General features: G+C 35.2%; 1 protein-coding gene across 3 annotated transcripts in view; it reads right to left on the bottom strand.

Moving 5' to 3' along the window:
* The window catches only part of ADAM10 (ADAM metallopeptidase domain 10), a 135,121-nt gene that overhangs the window by 63,406 nt on the left and 54,974 nt on the right, over positions 1–16,741 (bottom strand). For all 3 annotated transcript variants that reach the window (XM_049705990.1, XM_004274677.2, XM_033437014.2), the window contains exons 3-4: positions 7,783–7,901; positions 5,665–5,823 (exon numbers count right to left, since the gene is read on the bottom strand). In XM_049705990.1, the coding sequence (XP_049561947.1) occupies positions 5,665–5,823; positions 7,783–7,885 (262 nt within the window). In that variant the 5' untranslated portion in view covers positions 7,886–7,901. The remainder of the gene's footprint in view (positions 1–5,664; positions 5,824–7,782; positions 7,902–16,741) is intronic.

Here is a 16,741-nt window from a genome sequence, read left to right as displayed (position 1 = left end):
TTTTAAATAAATATATACAAAAATATATATTGGGTTGGCCAAAAAGTTCATTCAGGGTTTTCCGTAACATCTTACGGAAAAACCTGAATGAATTTTTTGGCCAACCCGATACATATGGTAACCAATCAGAAAACACCTTGATCTAAAGTGTTCGTAACTTGAGTCTTATTTACATAAATAAAACAAAATAAACTTTGATTGAATAATATGAAAGGGCTGGGCATATTTTCTCCAAATTCTGCAAAAAGAATTAAACCCCTCACTGTCTCTTTTTAATCTGTTTTTTTAAATGTTTTCCCAATTAAATATCTCACATTTCTAATTAAATATTTTTCAAATAGCTACCACTTCTCACAGGCTTCTCAACTTTTCTTCATTTGTGCCTGTGAACTATTTGGAGAAATTATATTTCCCTAGAGATTAACTCAGAAAAAAAAAGCAAAAACAGAGTCAACAATGCCACTAAATTCTTATATTTCTTTTAAATACTGTTACTTTGCTTAAGAAAATTAAGTATTTAACATCAATGCTAAGTAAAACACGTGAATTAAAACATACAGTATAGAAATTAACCTATAAACTTGTATATCCTATGGGAGTTCTGAAGTCATGGGCACTTCCTATCATAGTCTTAAGCGATTCTGCTACTGAATTATCAATCAGAACACTCCATTCCTTAATCTTTCCGAGTGTCTACCACAGTTTGTCACAACTCCATACACATAAGCACATTTCCAAGCTCAGACTGGACCTTAAGCACATGTAGAAACTTTGCACGATAATCCTCAGAATTTCCTGGTACCTCTGGAAGAAAAATGTGACAATCTAACAATGTCAGATTTGAACAATGCTAGCCATTATCAATACTTTCCAATTCAATTTTTCCTTTCCTCTTTTCCTTCTATCCTTTGTCCCTCCTTTCCACTAACAGTGACACAAAAGGTGTTGAAAATCTTAAGTGACTATGACAAAACTCAGTTACATCCACAACTTCAAAAACACAATATGAAACTGATTTTTTTTAAGGTTTATTAAAAGCAATATCCTGAAGTTTCACAAACGAAGAGGCTTCTACCGGAAGGAGGCCTTCACCTTGAAATGGTTAAGTAAAATTTAACAGTCTCAATTTTTCAGAGCAAGAAATAAGGGGTCTTCCCACTGAAGCACAAGAGAAAGAAGCGATAAGTACAGTTACAGCTAGCACACAGGCTGAAAGTAAGAGTGACCTACTATTGATACAATACTATGAGGCACAGGCAAATTCAAGCTCTTTGGGCTTTCCTATACCACCCAAAGGAAAATAAATAATCTGAAGTGAAAGAATAAACCTAAACACTCTTACTCTACGGCTTCATGTATTTACTTAAAATATCTTTTAGTTCAGAAACAAAATATTTCTTTATAAGTACAGCATGGGAAAATTGCTTAGAACTTTGCCTCTCAGAAAGGTAGTATACAAAAGGTGCAAAGGTCCACTATTTACAACTAATGATTCCAAGCAATCATACAGTCAGTCATTCCTAAAAGCTATTCATATTACTAAGACTAGCAGTATAGTTTATGGGACAATGTTTTTCCCAGTTTCTTAAAATAAACTGGGCCAAGAGGCAGAGGACTAAATGGTATTCTTACCCTGTCATAATTGTTCACACTTCTATGTCCTAGAAGAGAGTGTTTTTTACCACCTAAGTATAGATTGAACAAGTATGAATTTTAAGCTGATAACTACATGTAGTTATGACCTTCACATCTAAATGGATATCAAAGCATCTAGAAGTTATTAAATATTTTCACAGAAAACTGTCTCTATGTTCTGGTACAGCACCAGAAGCCATTCCCTAAGGTTCTCCAGAATATCAGTATCATTTTCCATGGTGGTTTCATATATTCATGCCTAGAGTTGCAAAAACAGTATTAAGATGAGGGTAGCCAAACTCTCATCAGGATTCCTATCCAAAGTTGGCGTGCCTCCCCTGTCATTTGCTTCCGCTGAAAATAACAAATACAGGGACACCAAATTCACTCAAGCATATACACAATGATCTAAACAGCCATGCAGTACTTTAGCTGTAAAAATAAATTATTGGCACTTAAGCAAATTATATGAAAATAATAATAATATTATTATTAAATAATAAAGGGACATCCTCTGTCTTTTAATTAGCTGTGAAATAAAGCATCCATTGCTAGATATGTTAGGGAAAGAATTTGGCTCTAAACAGCAATAGATGCAAATGTGTGATTTCAGGGAGGCTTACAGATCTCAGAAAAGACCCAGAGATCCTTGGAATAATGGCAGTGAGAATTTACAGCTTTTTTCCAGGAGTGAAGCAGAAGACACATGGTTAAGAACACGAGCTCCACAATCAAGTGACCTAAGTTTTCTAAGGCTTAGTTTCCTCATCTATAAAGTGGGGATAATATGTGTGCCTATATACCTCACAGGGTTATTGTGAAGATTAAACAAAATAATGTAAGCAAAGAACTTTGTATGGTGCTGGTTATACATCAGAGAGAAATAACTACTTGTACTACCACTAATACTATTAGAACCTTAGGTATTCTACACAGAGAGGTTAAAGGGCCAATTAAAAGTAAATTTAGGGCTTCCCTGGTGGCGCAGTGGTTGAGAGTCCGCCTGCCGATGCAGGGGACACGGGTTCGTGCCCCAGTCCGGGAGGATCCCACATGTCACGGAGTGGCTGGGCCCGTGAGCCATGGCCACTGAGCCTGCGCGTCCGGAGCCTGTGCTCCGCAACGGGAGAGGCCACAACAGTGAGAGGCCCGCGTACCGCAAAATAAATAAATAAATAAATTTAATCTAGACAAATACCATGTGGTTTCACTTACATATGGAATCTTAAAAAAAAAAGAAAACAAAAGAAAAGAAAACAAAACAGAAACCGAGGCATAGATACAGAGAACAAACCAGTGGTTGCCAAAGGGAAGGGGAGTAGGAGGAGACTGGGCGAAATAGGTCAAGGAGATTAAAAGGCACAAACTTCCATTTATAAAATAAGTAAGTCGTGGGGAGGTAACATACAGCATAAGGAATACAGTCAATAATACTGTAATAATTTTGTATGGTGACAGATGTTATCAGACTTATCGTGGTGATCATTTCATAATGTATTTAAATGTCAAGTCACTATGTTGCACACCTGAAGCTAACATAATATTGTATGTCAACTATATTTCAATTTAAGAAAAGTAAATTTATCTAGCCATCCTCTAGAAGAGCGGTAGGCAAACAACAGCCTGCTAGATATGAGTCCTTTTGTTTGGCATGAAAGCTAAAGACGGTTTTTACATTTTCAAATGGTGGGAAAAAATTAAAAGAATAATATTTTGTGTCATGTTAAGATTACATGAAATTCAAATTTAAGTGTCAGTAAGTTTTATTGGAACATAGCCATGCTCGTTCATTTACATATTTCCTATTGCTGTTTTCATACTACAGTGGCAGAATTCAGCTGCAACAGAGCAAATATGGCCCACAAAGACAAATTATTTACTATCTGGACCTTTACAGAAAAAGTTTGCCAACCCTTGGTCTAGAATCTAGACTAGAGCAACTATTTAAAAACTAAATGGTTAATATATGGGTGCTTTCCTTTTGTAGTTAACTTGACAGATTTTCAGATAGTTTTTCAAAAGTAATTGTCTAAATCTGCAAGCACTAAAAATTCTGTTTAAGGCAATTGCTTCCCATACTCTTATCCTCATATCATTACATTTCCATTTACCAGAAGAAGTTACAAACAAAATCACTCTAAACATTGCTGTTTTTAGGCTCTAATACCACTACTGGCATGTAATAACAAGCAGAATGTGAAACGATCTCCTTACCATGAATATATGTTTACCAAGACAAGTAAGAGTTAAGCACTGAAATCAATGGTAAAGTTAAATGCCAAAAGGAACAGAAAACTAAGTTGCATCCAATGTCACTGATTCTGCAAGCTAACTCATCACCTTTGGGGAAAAAGAAAAGGCTGAAATAAAGGGAGATTTTTGAAAATTACTATAAGATGCAAAGTGAAAGAAATGCAATTATATGATGAGGAAGAAACAGAAGTATGAAAAAAGAGCAGAACATTCTTAAACTACATACAAGTAGATAAGAGAAGAAAGGAAACGAGAGAGAAGACAAAACAACAGAAATCATAAAAGGCAGAATAAACACAGTTGAAGATACTTATAAGACATACAAAGTGAAGGAAAATGTTTGATTACAATATCATGGGAAGGAAATCATCAGTTCAAAATCTGTCAATCATTTCTTCCTCTCCTTTCTTTCCCAAAGGTCTTGCTTGATTTTGAGAAAACATTATAGGGAAAATGTTGCAGGACTTTATTAAGTATCAGTGAAGAAACTGCTGCAGAGATAAATGATATCTGAAATGTTAAAGGAGCAAAAGAAACAGAAACTGCAGTTGGAGAACTTACACACCCTGATAGAGGAGGTAAACCTGCAAAATGATTAAATTACTCAGAAAATTACAAAGTAACATACAAATGATGTACATGATAATTCTACTGGCAGAAAGAAAGGAATTCATACTCTAGCTTGTGAAGGAAGACTGTAGCTTGGAGCTTGAGGAGAGTCTAAAATACCAGGAGGGGAAATTGTAAAAGGAATCAAATAGGGATGAGCAAAAATGTGCACAAGTAGCATTAACGAATTTATGATTTAACAAATAGCCAAAATCATAAATGTATTCTATCTAGAATAATTATGCTATTTTCTATAGTAATCGAGCATTAGAGATGACAAGCAAGTTGGAGAGACTTAAATACAGAAACGGTCAGAGCTGATAAAGCAAGAAGTCGACATGGTTAACACTTTCCAGTACATTACCAGGGCTGAGAACGAAATTACTGACAACAAATTTCTATATGTAGAAAGGAAAATGAAGCCTGGAAGCTGCCAAATAAGGAAAATAGGCAGAAATTGATAGACTACTCTTACTACAGTCAAAAATAAAATATGAGTATTCAAGAGGCCTGTGAATTAGAGGAATGCATTCTGGGTCATTTCATTACAGCATTCTCGTGATTAAATGACTATGGATATACAGACAATGGTAGAATGAAAAGGGGAAGTCTAAATACATTTTCTATTCTTAAAACACAGAAAAAGAACTCTCCCAACAAATTACCATCATACAAAGACCACGGTCGAGAACAAAATCCATAAAGATAAATCTGAAGTCTTACCAAGCGGAAGTCATTTCAAGATTCCAAAAAGAAATACTCAAAAGGCTTAGAAATTACAAAAATATCTAAAGTATTCTTTAAATACTATGCAAATATCCACACTGAAATTTACATAAGAAGATGATGCTTCAGTAGGCCACACACACAAAGGTGTTACAGCATTAAATGACTGGATGATACCACAATATAGAATTTCCAGTTCAATCGGAGTTGGTTGACTCATAGTTCAAATAGAATTGGTTGTAGCATATCAACAAAGTAGTACCGGCACAGACTGACAACGATATTGTCTCAACGATATAGATCCATTCTTTAATTGAGATTTTAGTTGTGAAACTATTTCCTAGCCTGATTAACAGCTTAGGAAAGAAAACAGCTCAGGTTTCATTTGTCTCCACATAGTTTTAACTATTTATATACTCTTTGCAAAATTTAAGTACTTACTAATATCATCTTCATGATAAATGACAGAGTGAAATGGCAGAGTGCGGTCTTTAATATATCTCTCTGCTGGCTCAACATAAAATGTGCCACCACGGGTCTGAATGAATCCTTCAAATCTTCCATCAACAACAGACCCATGGCTAAAACTTCCTTCTTCACCTATTAATGAAAGCCACAAACTCTTAAAAATTTGATTTGCACATGAATGTTAAATTCATTCTCCTTTATAAAGCCATTCTTATGTATTGAGAAAAAAACTAAATACAAATTTACCGGGGAAATTAATTTTCACATGAAACGTATCAACCTGAATGTGAACAACAACTGGAACTTAGTTAAAATATATACAGTATATATATAGTAACAACAATGAAAAATGGAACATCTGTCTTGCTGACAATCAAATTCCCAGAACCTAGCACAGTGCCTGGCATGCATGCAATAGTCATTCAAAAAAATGACTTAAATAAACTTAGAGGCAAGCAGATACACTGATAAAATATACACTTTCAAAATAAAGATATTAAAGTATCTTTTGAAATTCTACTCTAATTGCCGTAAGAAAAAAAGTTCCTTTCCCACCTAATATATTCTGCACGAACCTTTTAGCTTCCTTACCACCAGTAGGTTTTATAAATACATTTTAAAAATAAGACAGTATTAAATATTTCAGAAGCAATTTGAACAAAATATGCCAATAATTCTTTCTGAGATATTGGAAAAAGGTTCATGATAGTATCCCATCAATTATACTTCTTTAGGGAAAGAAAATTATAAGAAAAAAGGTAGTTTTGTTTTTTAATACAGTCATAAAGAAAAGCTGAGTACCAAACATCAAATGATAAGAAGAGGTGGGTAGTTAGGTGAGGGCTTTAAAAGTTAAATTTGCCATTCAAAAATTTCTCATTAAAACAAAAATCAGGCTTTCTGCAATTTCTAAGTTGTAGATTAACAGTAATTAGTTGACTTTAAGTTAATCATAGACTGAAGCTGAGTCCAAGACATTTGTATTTTAAATGATATGATGTTTACCTGCAAACTCATTTAGTCTTGTACGCTTTTTGACTATCACCTACCAAAAAAAAAGGGGGGGGGGCGGGTGCTGGGAGACTACTAAGTTACTTGCCCAGCAAGATAAATGATCAAGAAAATAACAGAAAACTATAATCTAACATTAGAAATCTCGACCTATGGAAAAACACTTTCCTTTTCCATTAAAGAATTATACGAATACAAAAAAACTTTTAATTGTTTAACTATGCTTGATCTACAAATAAGAAATTTTAAGTACGGAAATGTCGCATTTACCGATCATCATAAAAAAAAATAAGAAACCTTTCTCAAAGCATTTAATTTTTCAAGTCAGGATTTTGAATGGAAATCTCTCTAATATGTAGAAATAAAATTTAACTTTCAGTTAACTTTAATAACTCTTAATAAATAGGATCATCTTGAGTATTTATTAACATACAGTTATAACTCAATGATATTTTGCCCTTAATACCTACAGAAGACTTTGCTTTTTTAACTTTTTTACGACTTCCATCAATTGTTCTGTTCTCCCTACATTACTAATCTGACAGATGTAATTTTCTATTGGGCTAATAAGTGTGCCCCCCATCTCCCTGATACCTTTTTAAATCTGGTGTAGTAAGAGAAATTCATTAGAATTGTGAACAAAAAGCAAATAGATCCAGAGGAAGGAAGGCCCTGGGAGGATTTTCCTATGAATGACTTTGTCACATTATTTTTGGCTATTAAGATAATCTTTACAGTTCGTTACAAAACATAGTTAAGTTACTGTTAATTCCTTGCTTGGAAGATCAGAAAATTATATAAATCATTAAAATTTTTTTAAAAATCTAACAGTTTGGAGGTAATGAGAGTCAAAACTTCATACCTTTCAGAAGTCAGACGCTGCATAATTCAATACTAAACATATATGTAAAGGTTGATCGAAGAATTACTTCATTCTTCAAAGCCCATTGCTCTTCACAATACACTCAAATCTCCCCAGGATTTATCCCATCTTTCTGAAATATTTGCCTATACTTCAAAATGCATATATTTCCTTGTATAGAAAAAAATTAAACACGGTTCTTTTAAGGTTCAACTCACCATAAATATGTCCAGTGTAAATATGAGAGGTATCATAATCAAGTACTGTATTTGATGTTTCCACCCTAAATTCATCACTAAAAAGGGAAGTGTCCCTCTTCATTCGTAGGTTGAAATGTCTGCAAACAGGGTAGGAAAGGAAAAAAATGAAATTAAAAGGATCCAAATTTAAACAATGATTTTTTAAATTAAAAAAAAGCTGCAAAATGTGGATTGTTTCACACAATTTGTCTATTTGGGAAATAACTGGCTAAGATTTTCTTATAAAAATTCTGCTCTGAAATTCAACCTAAAACTGTGATACAACTCACATACAATTAAACAGTAATCATCTAGGGATATATTAAAAAAATAAATGCCTACAGACTGATTCTCACATGGTGAAACAAGATCATTCCAACAGCAACTAAGTTACTTGAAGATAAAAGCAAGCTTCTTGACCCAATTACTGTTAATTCACCACTACTTGTCTCCCCTCTCTAGTAATTCCACAGCTTTTCCATTTTCCCCTATAATTCACAACTCAGATAAGAGAATACATAAGGAAGTGCCATTAATTAGATACTTAACATCTCTTTTCAGACAAGCAAGTATGCATGCTCTTTCTTTCACACACAGACACACACATACAGAAAGACAGACACACATACACAGAAAACTTTACAACTCCTTTATTTTTCCCTGGGGCATCTTCTTCTAATTCTTTTTAGACCTTTCTCAGTTCAATTTGGAGATCCCAAACCCAAAGGACCATGATATTAGCTGAAATTATACTCATTCTAACTGTCCTCTATAAAGGAAAAGGAAAGACCAAAATACTGAAATAAAATTAAATAAAGAAATCTAGGGTTTTAGAATCAAACTCAGAATCAAAATCTTAAGCCTAGTAAATCCTTGCTAGCCCAGGATTCCTGTCCATTAAATGAAGATAACACATTCTATTTTCTGGAACAATTTTAAGGATTAGAGATTATAACGTATGTAAAGTCATTAACACAGTACCTGGCACAAAGGAGATGTAAAGGGTAGTAAAGTAGCTATCACTACCTAACTTTAAAAACTGTATCAAGTCTCCTTTATAACTGCCATAAATGTCTGCATATAACACAACTTCTACTCAGTGAATATGAACCGAAGTCTTTAATTAGCCAACCCCCAAATGTTAGTAGGATGTGGAATAATTTGAACTCTGACACATTGCTGGCGGAGGTAAAAAATGGTATAATCACTTTGGAAAACTGGCTGTTTCTTATAAACGTAAACATACAAAAACCCTATGACCCACAATTCTATACCAAGAGAAATGAAAATATAAAATATATGTCCACACAAACAACTGGACACAAATGTCCAAAGCAGCTTTATTCATAATAGCCCAAACCTGGAAATAACCTAAATGTCTATCAGCAAGTAAAGAGAGAAAAAGGTTGTGGCTTATTCATACAGTAGCAAACTATTCAGCAATAAAATCATCAAACTACTAAAAATAGGTACTTTTATAAAACACAAAAGGATGCACACAGTATATATAATTCCATATATATGTAATTCTAGAATAGGCAAAATCTATCTCTAGAGACAGAAAGCAGGTTAGTAGTTGCCTGGGATGGAGAGACTAAGAGCAAAAGGGAATGAAGGAATTTTTTGCTCTGATGGAAATGTTCTACACCTTGATTTGAATGGTGGTTCACAAGTGTATACATTTGTCAAAACTTAACTCAAACTATACACTTGAAATGAATATATTTTATGTAAATTATACTTCAATAATGTTGATTTTAAAGAAAAAAATCAAATCATTTTTCAAGTGAATAGGGGTCAACAGTTGGGTATAATAACCATTACCTTCATAGAGTGTCACCCTTTCTGAACACTATTTTATCTTTTTCCCTTAATTTCCTATATTGGCAACCTTTTATTTTGCAGCTGCATTCATTTCCACTTGCCTAAACCTCTCACCAAAAAACTCCTAGGGCTTCCCAACTACTGTGGCAAGGACTGTAGGCTAGGAAAGACATCCTTAGAACCTTAACGTTCCAATCTACTGCAGCAAGTAATCAACAAAGCCAAACACATCTTCTAAATAGGAACTCCAAAAAGTCAAAAAAAGACAATCCTAAACAAACAGGAATCTTTCCTGAATTCTTATTGTATATCCTTTTCATAAAATTCCTTTTAACTAACTAACAGACATGAAATTCTTGAAAGGTGAGTATAAATACACACATTATTTTTTAAAGGATCACATTTTGGAAAATCATTAATTTATCATTATATACACTTTTAATTTACTATATAAATACCACCTCTAAAAGAGCATCTTTGTTAAACAGTAAAAATCCAAGGGCTTAATATGTTTGTCATTCAGGATTTATTATTCAGCAAAACTGTTTTACCTTAAATCCATTATAAGCAGCAGCATTAGTACTCTATATCTCCCTCCCCCAAAATGGTAAAAGCTTCAGAAAGGACATTTAAGTTCAATATGAGAACAATCTATGCTGCAATCCCTACTCAAAACAATAGTTTTATATCACTTTACGTGTCTATGCAGATAGCAATCCTAGAGGGATGTTGTAACAGAGAGAATTTAAGAACACTTGAAGTAGGCCCCCTTCTAATCTTGATATTGATTTCATAAGAAAATCATCTCATATATACAAAACATTATTCTCACTATTGATTTAAATTGGATTGAAACCACATATAAAATCAGTTTTCAATTATGCACAGTCAAGAAGCAACATAGATAATAAAACAAAAAAATCAAATTTACATCATACCCCCAAGATGCACTGCTCTATTAATATCAAAATTAATGTGCATCTGAAACATATATAAACAAAGAAGGAATGGAACAAGGGTGAGCCTGGAAGGCAGGTAAATGGTAGAAGAAGCCAGACTGAATTAAACTCTGTCACAATCCATGAAACAGATCAACTACAAATGAATAATCAGAAGCTGGGTATATTATTCCATTAACTAAGTCATTGGATTCCAGTTCTCTAATTTTAATTCCACTACCATCTGTTTGATAGTTCATATCTTTACACTATTTTAATATTTATATAAATTGCAAATTCTTTGCAATAGTCCTGTCAGACAACACATTATAAAGTAATAATAATAATTAGCTGATGAACACATCCTACCTTCCCAATTTCTCAACAAGCCTTGAACAAAAAATCATCTGAAAACATAACCTGATTCTTTTTATTTTATTTATTTATTTTTTTGGCTGCATTGGATCTTTGTTGCTGTGCGTGGGCTTTCTCTAGTTGCAGTGAGTGGCGGCTACTCCTTGTTGTGGTATGCGGGCTTCTCATTGCAGTGGCTTCTCTTGTTGCAGAGCACGGGCTCTAGGCGCACGGGCTTCAATAGTTGTGGCTCACGGGCTCAGTTGTTGTGGCTCGCGGGCTCTAGAGCACAGGCTCAGTAGTGTGGCACACGGGCTTACTTGCTCCACAGCATGTGGAATCTTCCCAGACCAGGGCTCGAACCCATGTCCCCTGCACTGGCAGGAGGACTCTTAACCACTGCACAACCAGGGAAGTCCCAACCTGATTCTTTAATTGCTTAAACTTTTGGCCCAAAGGTCAGAATAACTACAGTGAACACTGCCTTATAAAAATCACTGTATTTTGGGAAAACAATTTGGTGGTTCCTCAAAAAGTTAAACAGAATTACCATATGATCCAGCAATTCTACTTCTATGTATACACCCAAAGGAATGGAAATCAGGGACTCAGATACCTGTACACCAGTGTGTGTGGCAGCATTATTCATAATAGCCAAAAGACAGAAAAAATTCTAATATTCATCAACATATGGATTTCAAGATGTATGTATGGGGAATTCCCTGGTGGTCCAGTGGTTAGGGCTCCGCGCTTTCACGGCCAAGGGCCCAGGTTCAATCCCCGGTCAGGGAACTAAGATCCCATAAGCCGAATAGTGCGGCCAAAAAAAAAAAGATGTACATATGAGTGGTATATACATACAATGGATTATTCAGCCTTAAAAAGGAATGAAATTCGGATACACTACAACACAGATGAACATTAGAAACATTATGCTAAGTGAAAGGAGTCAGATGCAAAAGGCCACATATTATATGACTCTAGTTATGCAGGACATAGAATAGGCAAATTCCTAGAGATAGAAGGTAGAACACAGGTTACCAAGGGCTGGTAGGAGGGCAGAATTGGAAGTTATTGTTTCTGTTTGGTATAATCAAAAAGCTCTAAAAATGAATCACGGTGATAGTTAGACAACACTTTGAATGTACCTAATGCCACTGAATTGTACACTTAAAAATGATTAAAATAGTAAGTTAGATGTTATTTTTCCACCATAAAAATAAATAAATGTTTAAAAATCATTGTACTGGGACTTACCTGGTGGCACAGTGGTTAAGACTCCACACTCCCATTGCAGGGGGCCAGGTTTGATCCCTGGTCAGGGAACTACATCCCACATGCATGCCACAACTAAGAGTTCACATGCCACAACTAAGGAGCCTGCATGCCACAACTAAGGAGTCCACCTGCTGCAACTAAAGGAGCCCACGTGCACCAATTAAGGAGCTGGTGAGCTGCAACTAAGGAGCCCACGAGCTGCAACTAAGACTCAGCGCAACCAAATAAATAAATAAACATTTTTTAAAAAAATCATTGTATTCCCCAAAACTAGGCTATAAAATAAAATTGTGCAGGCAGAGATACCCTTCCTAGCGGTAAAAGCCCCTAGAGAACTGGTTGAGATAGTAGTATTGTGATGATAATGATGAGATTATAACATTCTTCTTAAATTTATATAGGTTTACAGTTTTCAGAGCACTTTCACACATATTACTGCATCCCGTCCTCACAGTAACATTGCTAAGGAAGCACGATGAATATTTTTATCAAAGGGCATGACTCAGGTCACAAGACTAGAATTAGGACTAGAACTCTAGTATTTGGTTGCTGCATCTTGCTTTCAATCATACCACGAATGCCTCTCAAGCATGTGCCGGAAGCAGTCAAGCTAATACATGCTGAGTGTTGTAGCAGTCTTAATGTATGTAATATTATCAGTCTTCACCAAGTCACCTTTTAAAATTTGAACAAATGCAAGTAAGACACAGAAGTGAAAATATAACCTTATTTGAATTTCACTGAAAATTCTACTTTACAACACCACCATAAGAAGTTCCCTTTGATTATTAATCCCGTTTTACTATGTTTCTTTCAGTAAGTTTAGTTCTCTTTTTTTATATGTATATATATATATATATATATATATTTTTTTTTTGGCTGTGTTGGGTCTTCGTTTCTGTGCGAGGGCTTCCTCTAGTTGTGGCAAGCAGGGGCCACTCTTCATCGCGGTGCGTGGGCCTCTCACTATCACAGCCTCTCTTGTTGCGGAGCACAGGCTCCAGACGCGCAGGCTCAGTAGTTGTGGCTCACGGGCCCAGTTGCTCCGTGGCATGTGGGATCTTCCCAGACCAGGGCTCGAACCTGTGGCCCTGCATTGGCAGGCAGATTCTCAACCACTGCACCACCAGGGAAGCCCTCTTTTTTTTTTTATTGTTATAATATAGTATACTGTCATCAAAGATAAACTTTAGATTTCCTCTGAGGAGGAAGATGCTCTGTATAAGGAACATCATTTGCACTGGGAATATTTTCCTACTGTTAGATTTAATCACTATGTTGATTCTATGAATCAATAGTATTTTGTCTCTCATCTTGATTATAGTAGTTCTATTATAATTCTTTCCTTAGTGGCATATAGTAAAGTTATAAAAAATAGAGTAAAATTATAGGAGGGCAAAATCAACTAACAAATGACAGCAATTTGAAAAAATACAGGAAACAGATTCCAAATCTCTGGCCTCAGTGCTTTGAAAATGCAGTTGTACCATGTGGTAATAATAGTTGGTTTTCCCCTCTAAGGCTTGAGAAAAGCACTCTAAATCTAAACTAAAACAAACAGAGGTACCAGAACCACCTGTGGTACAGAACAACAAAATAAATTATGCTAGGATATGATTCTTTAAGTTTTTGGTTGATCATATACTTCTATATTAAAGAGGTACCATTCTATATATTAGAACAGTAAGAATATAAACTGAAAAGAAGTTGCCTTTTCCCATATGATAGCTATTTAGGCTAAAGATAATATGGCCCTGACTCTCAGAAGAAAACAGCAATAGTTAAAGGTACATCCCTTGAACTGAAGTCATATTAGGACAAAAAGCCTCGACTAATCAAGTACCTTGGTAACAGGGGGAAGAAACCTGAGAGCAAAAACCTTGCTTCCAAGTATGTCTGTAATCCAGCAGTCCCAGACGGGTCTACTGAGTCTAAATGGAACAGGTTTATGGTAGACCTGGGTAGTGATTCCTAGAAATAAAACAGTACTTAATAGCCATCCCTGACATTTCTAGGTATTCTTTTCCTTGTAACATTCACCTTCTTCTTAATAAAGATGCTTGACAGACTCTCCATTCAAACTATTTTTGTAAGACAAGTTGCCAGTATTAACAGCAAATATTACTATGAGTCAAATATCTAGTTTACTTCCACTAGTATACTTTTTGAAACAGCAAAGTCCTTTTTCAAATTATCTTAAAGAAGCCACTATCCACCTCCTCCAAAAAAAAAAAGGATAAAATAGAACAGGTTGGTAGAAGGGGAAAGGGCAGAGTCAGCCCACCTGCGGCCCATTGGGAAGAACCTGAGGCAACCTCCAAAGAAATTCTAGGGTTCTACAGTTTGAAAAACACAGTTCCAGGCTTTACTGATGGCCCTGAGGTAGATAGATTACCTCAAACAAGCAAAAATACATATACGAGATTCCTCAAGAGCTCCCAAAGAAGATAAAAGTGAAACTAAAACTCAAGCAAAAATAAGTAAATTTATCCTGTGTAAGGAGAAGCAGGGACTTCCCTAGTGGCGCAGTGGTTAAGAATCTGCCTGCCAATGCAGGGGACACAGGTTCAACCCCTGGTCTGGGAAGATCCCATACGCCGTGGAGCAACTAAGCCCATGCGCCACAACTACTGAGCCCGTGAGCCAAAACTACTGAGCCGACGTGCCACAACTACTGAAGCCGGCGTGCCTAGAGCCCGTGCTCCGCAACAAAGAGAAGCCACCACAATGAGACGCCAGTGCACCACAACAAAGAGTAGCCCCCGCTTTCCGCAACTAGAGAAAGCCCGCGTGCAGCAACAAAGACACAAGGCAGCCAAAAATAAATTAATTAAATAAATTAAATTAAAAAACAAAAGAAAAATACGTTTACACTCGTATTTCCATTCCTTTTTCAAAACAGGAGGAAGCTCAGTTTTTTAAAACTCATTCCCTCTCTTCTACATAAACCTTAGTTAGTGCTTAAAAACATGAAAAATAAAAATGGTATTTCATGTTAAAATCTTATCAAAGAAGCTAAGCTCAGAGCCATCATCAGCTCTCAATTTAACTTCTTCAACACAGAATTAACGTGAACACAACTCAGTTGCTATTTCTTATTTCAGTAAGTAATTCAAATAGCCAGTGTAGCCTTCAGAGTTTTAAAAAACATACTTGTTAGGCTTTTAATTTCTGTGTTTAACGAGGAATCAGGCAATCAGGCAATAACTAAGAATTGCATATCCTAGAAAATCCACTGCTGAGACCAAGAGTGGTATGAAATATACTTAAACAAAAGTATATGCTAAAGGGCACTGTACTTGACATAAAATAGGTACAAATAAATACCATTTTCCCTTAGGAAATTTTGCTCAAACTTGCTCAAATCTTGTTGGAACAGATTTCAGTGTCAGGTCAGTATTTTTTTTTATTTTGTTTTTCCATATCCATAACAATAGCATTTTTACACAATTCTAATTTATTCTGTTGCTCTTCTTTATGAGCTGGCATCTATCTGTGCTCCCTAGATTCTCACTTCTGTGTCTTAAAGTGTGCTGGTTTGTCTATGGAGTTAAAAGCATCCTGGGTTTCTGCTACGCTACTCATGATACGTCAAAGATAAAGTCCAAGACACTTCCTGACTAACCCAGCTCCAGTCAGGACCCAAAGAGAATACTTATGCCTTTTACAGGTTACCTGGGCCACATCCTTGATACCCTCACATTTCAGAGGCAGGGAGAACTTGAGTCTCAAACTGCAAAGAAACTTCAAATCAAATTATCTGACCATTTATTATGAACAGTTCGTAAACGTACAGTTAAGGCTATAGGAATAATTATCTTATCAAAATCAGAAAAAAGAAAACTCCAAAACATCATACTGCACTTAGATAAAATTTTGGTATCTTCTACACTATATACAAATCACATATTAGATGGAAACAATTTCTGATTTATTGATTATGTACCTAAACAATTAAACACAGAAGCATAAAAAAGTTTATTACTGACTAGACAGTGTTTTGAGAGTTCTTTTTAATTTAGTTACTTGAGTGTTACTATTTTGTAGAACTCCAAAGCAGGAAGAGGCCTTAAACATTATCTCATCCAAACTTCAAGGTTTTACTAATGAGGAAGCTAAGGCTCAAAAGAATCTCTAGATAACACATGCCAACTCAGAAGGGAACACCATTCAGGCTCCAAATCACCACAGTACTCCTTTCTCTACCCAGTTTACGACTGTTTCAATACATATATTATACTTCCTATAAAAATCACAAGTTCTTTACTAAGTAGCTTCCTACTCAAATGCAAATCTATGAAAGGCAGTAAAGTTAGCAAAGTCGTGAGAAGACCAGAAAATAAAGTTGACTGTCCAAAGTATATAATGGAAAACAAAACATGAAGGAAATGTTTAAAAATACATATACACACAAGAAAAAAAAATGTTAACTTCATGATGTATATGAGTCAAATTATTATGCTATACATCTTAAATTTGTACAGTGCTATATGTCAATTATATCTCAATAAAACTGGAAGGGAAAAAAAAGAGCAATGGTTTTT

This window comes from Orcinus orca, chromosome 2 (assembly GCF_937001465.1).
Source record: "Orcinus orca chromosome 2, mOrcOrc1.1, whole genome shotgun sequence".
Taxonomy (NCBI): Eukaryota; Metazoa; Chordata; class Mammalia; order Artiodactyla; family Delphinidae; genus Orcinus; species Orcinus orca.
Note: the sequence above shows the minus strand (reverse complement) of the source record. Positions and strands in the feature narration are given on the sequence as shown.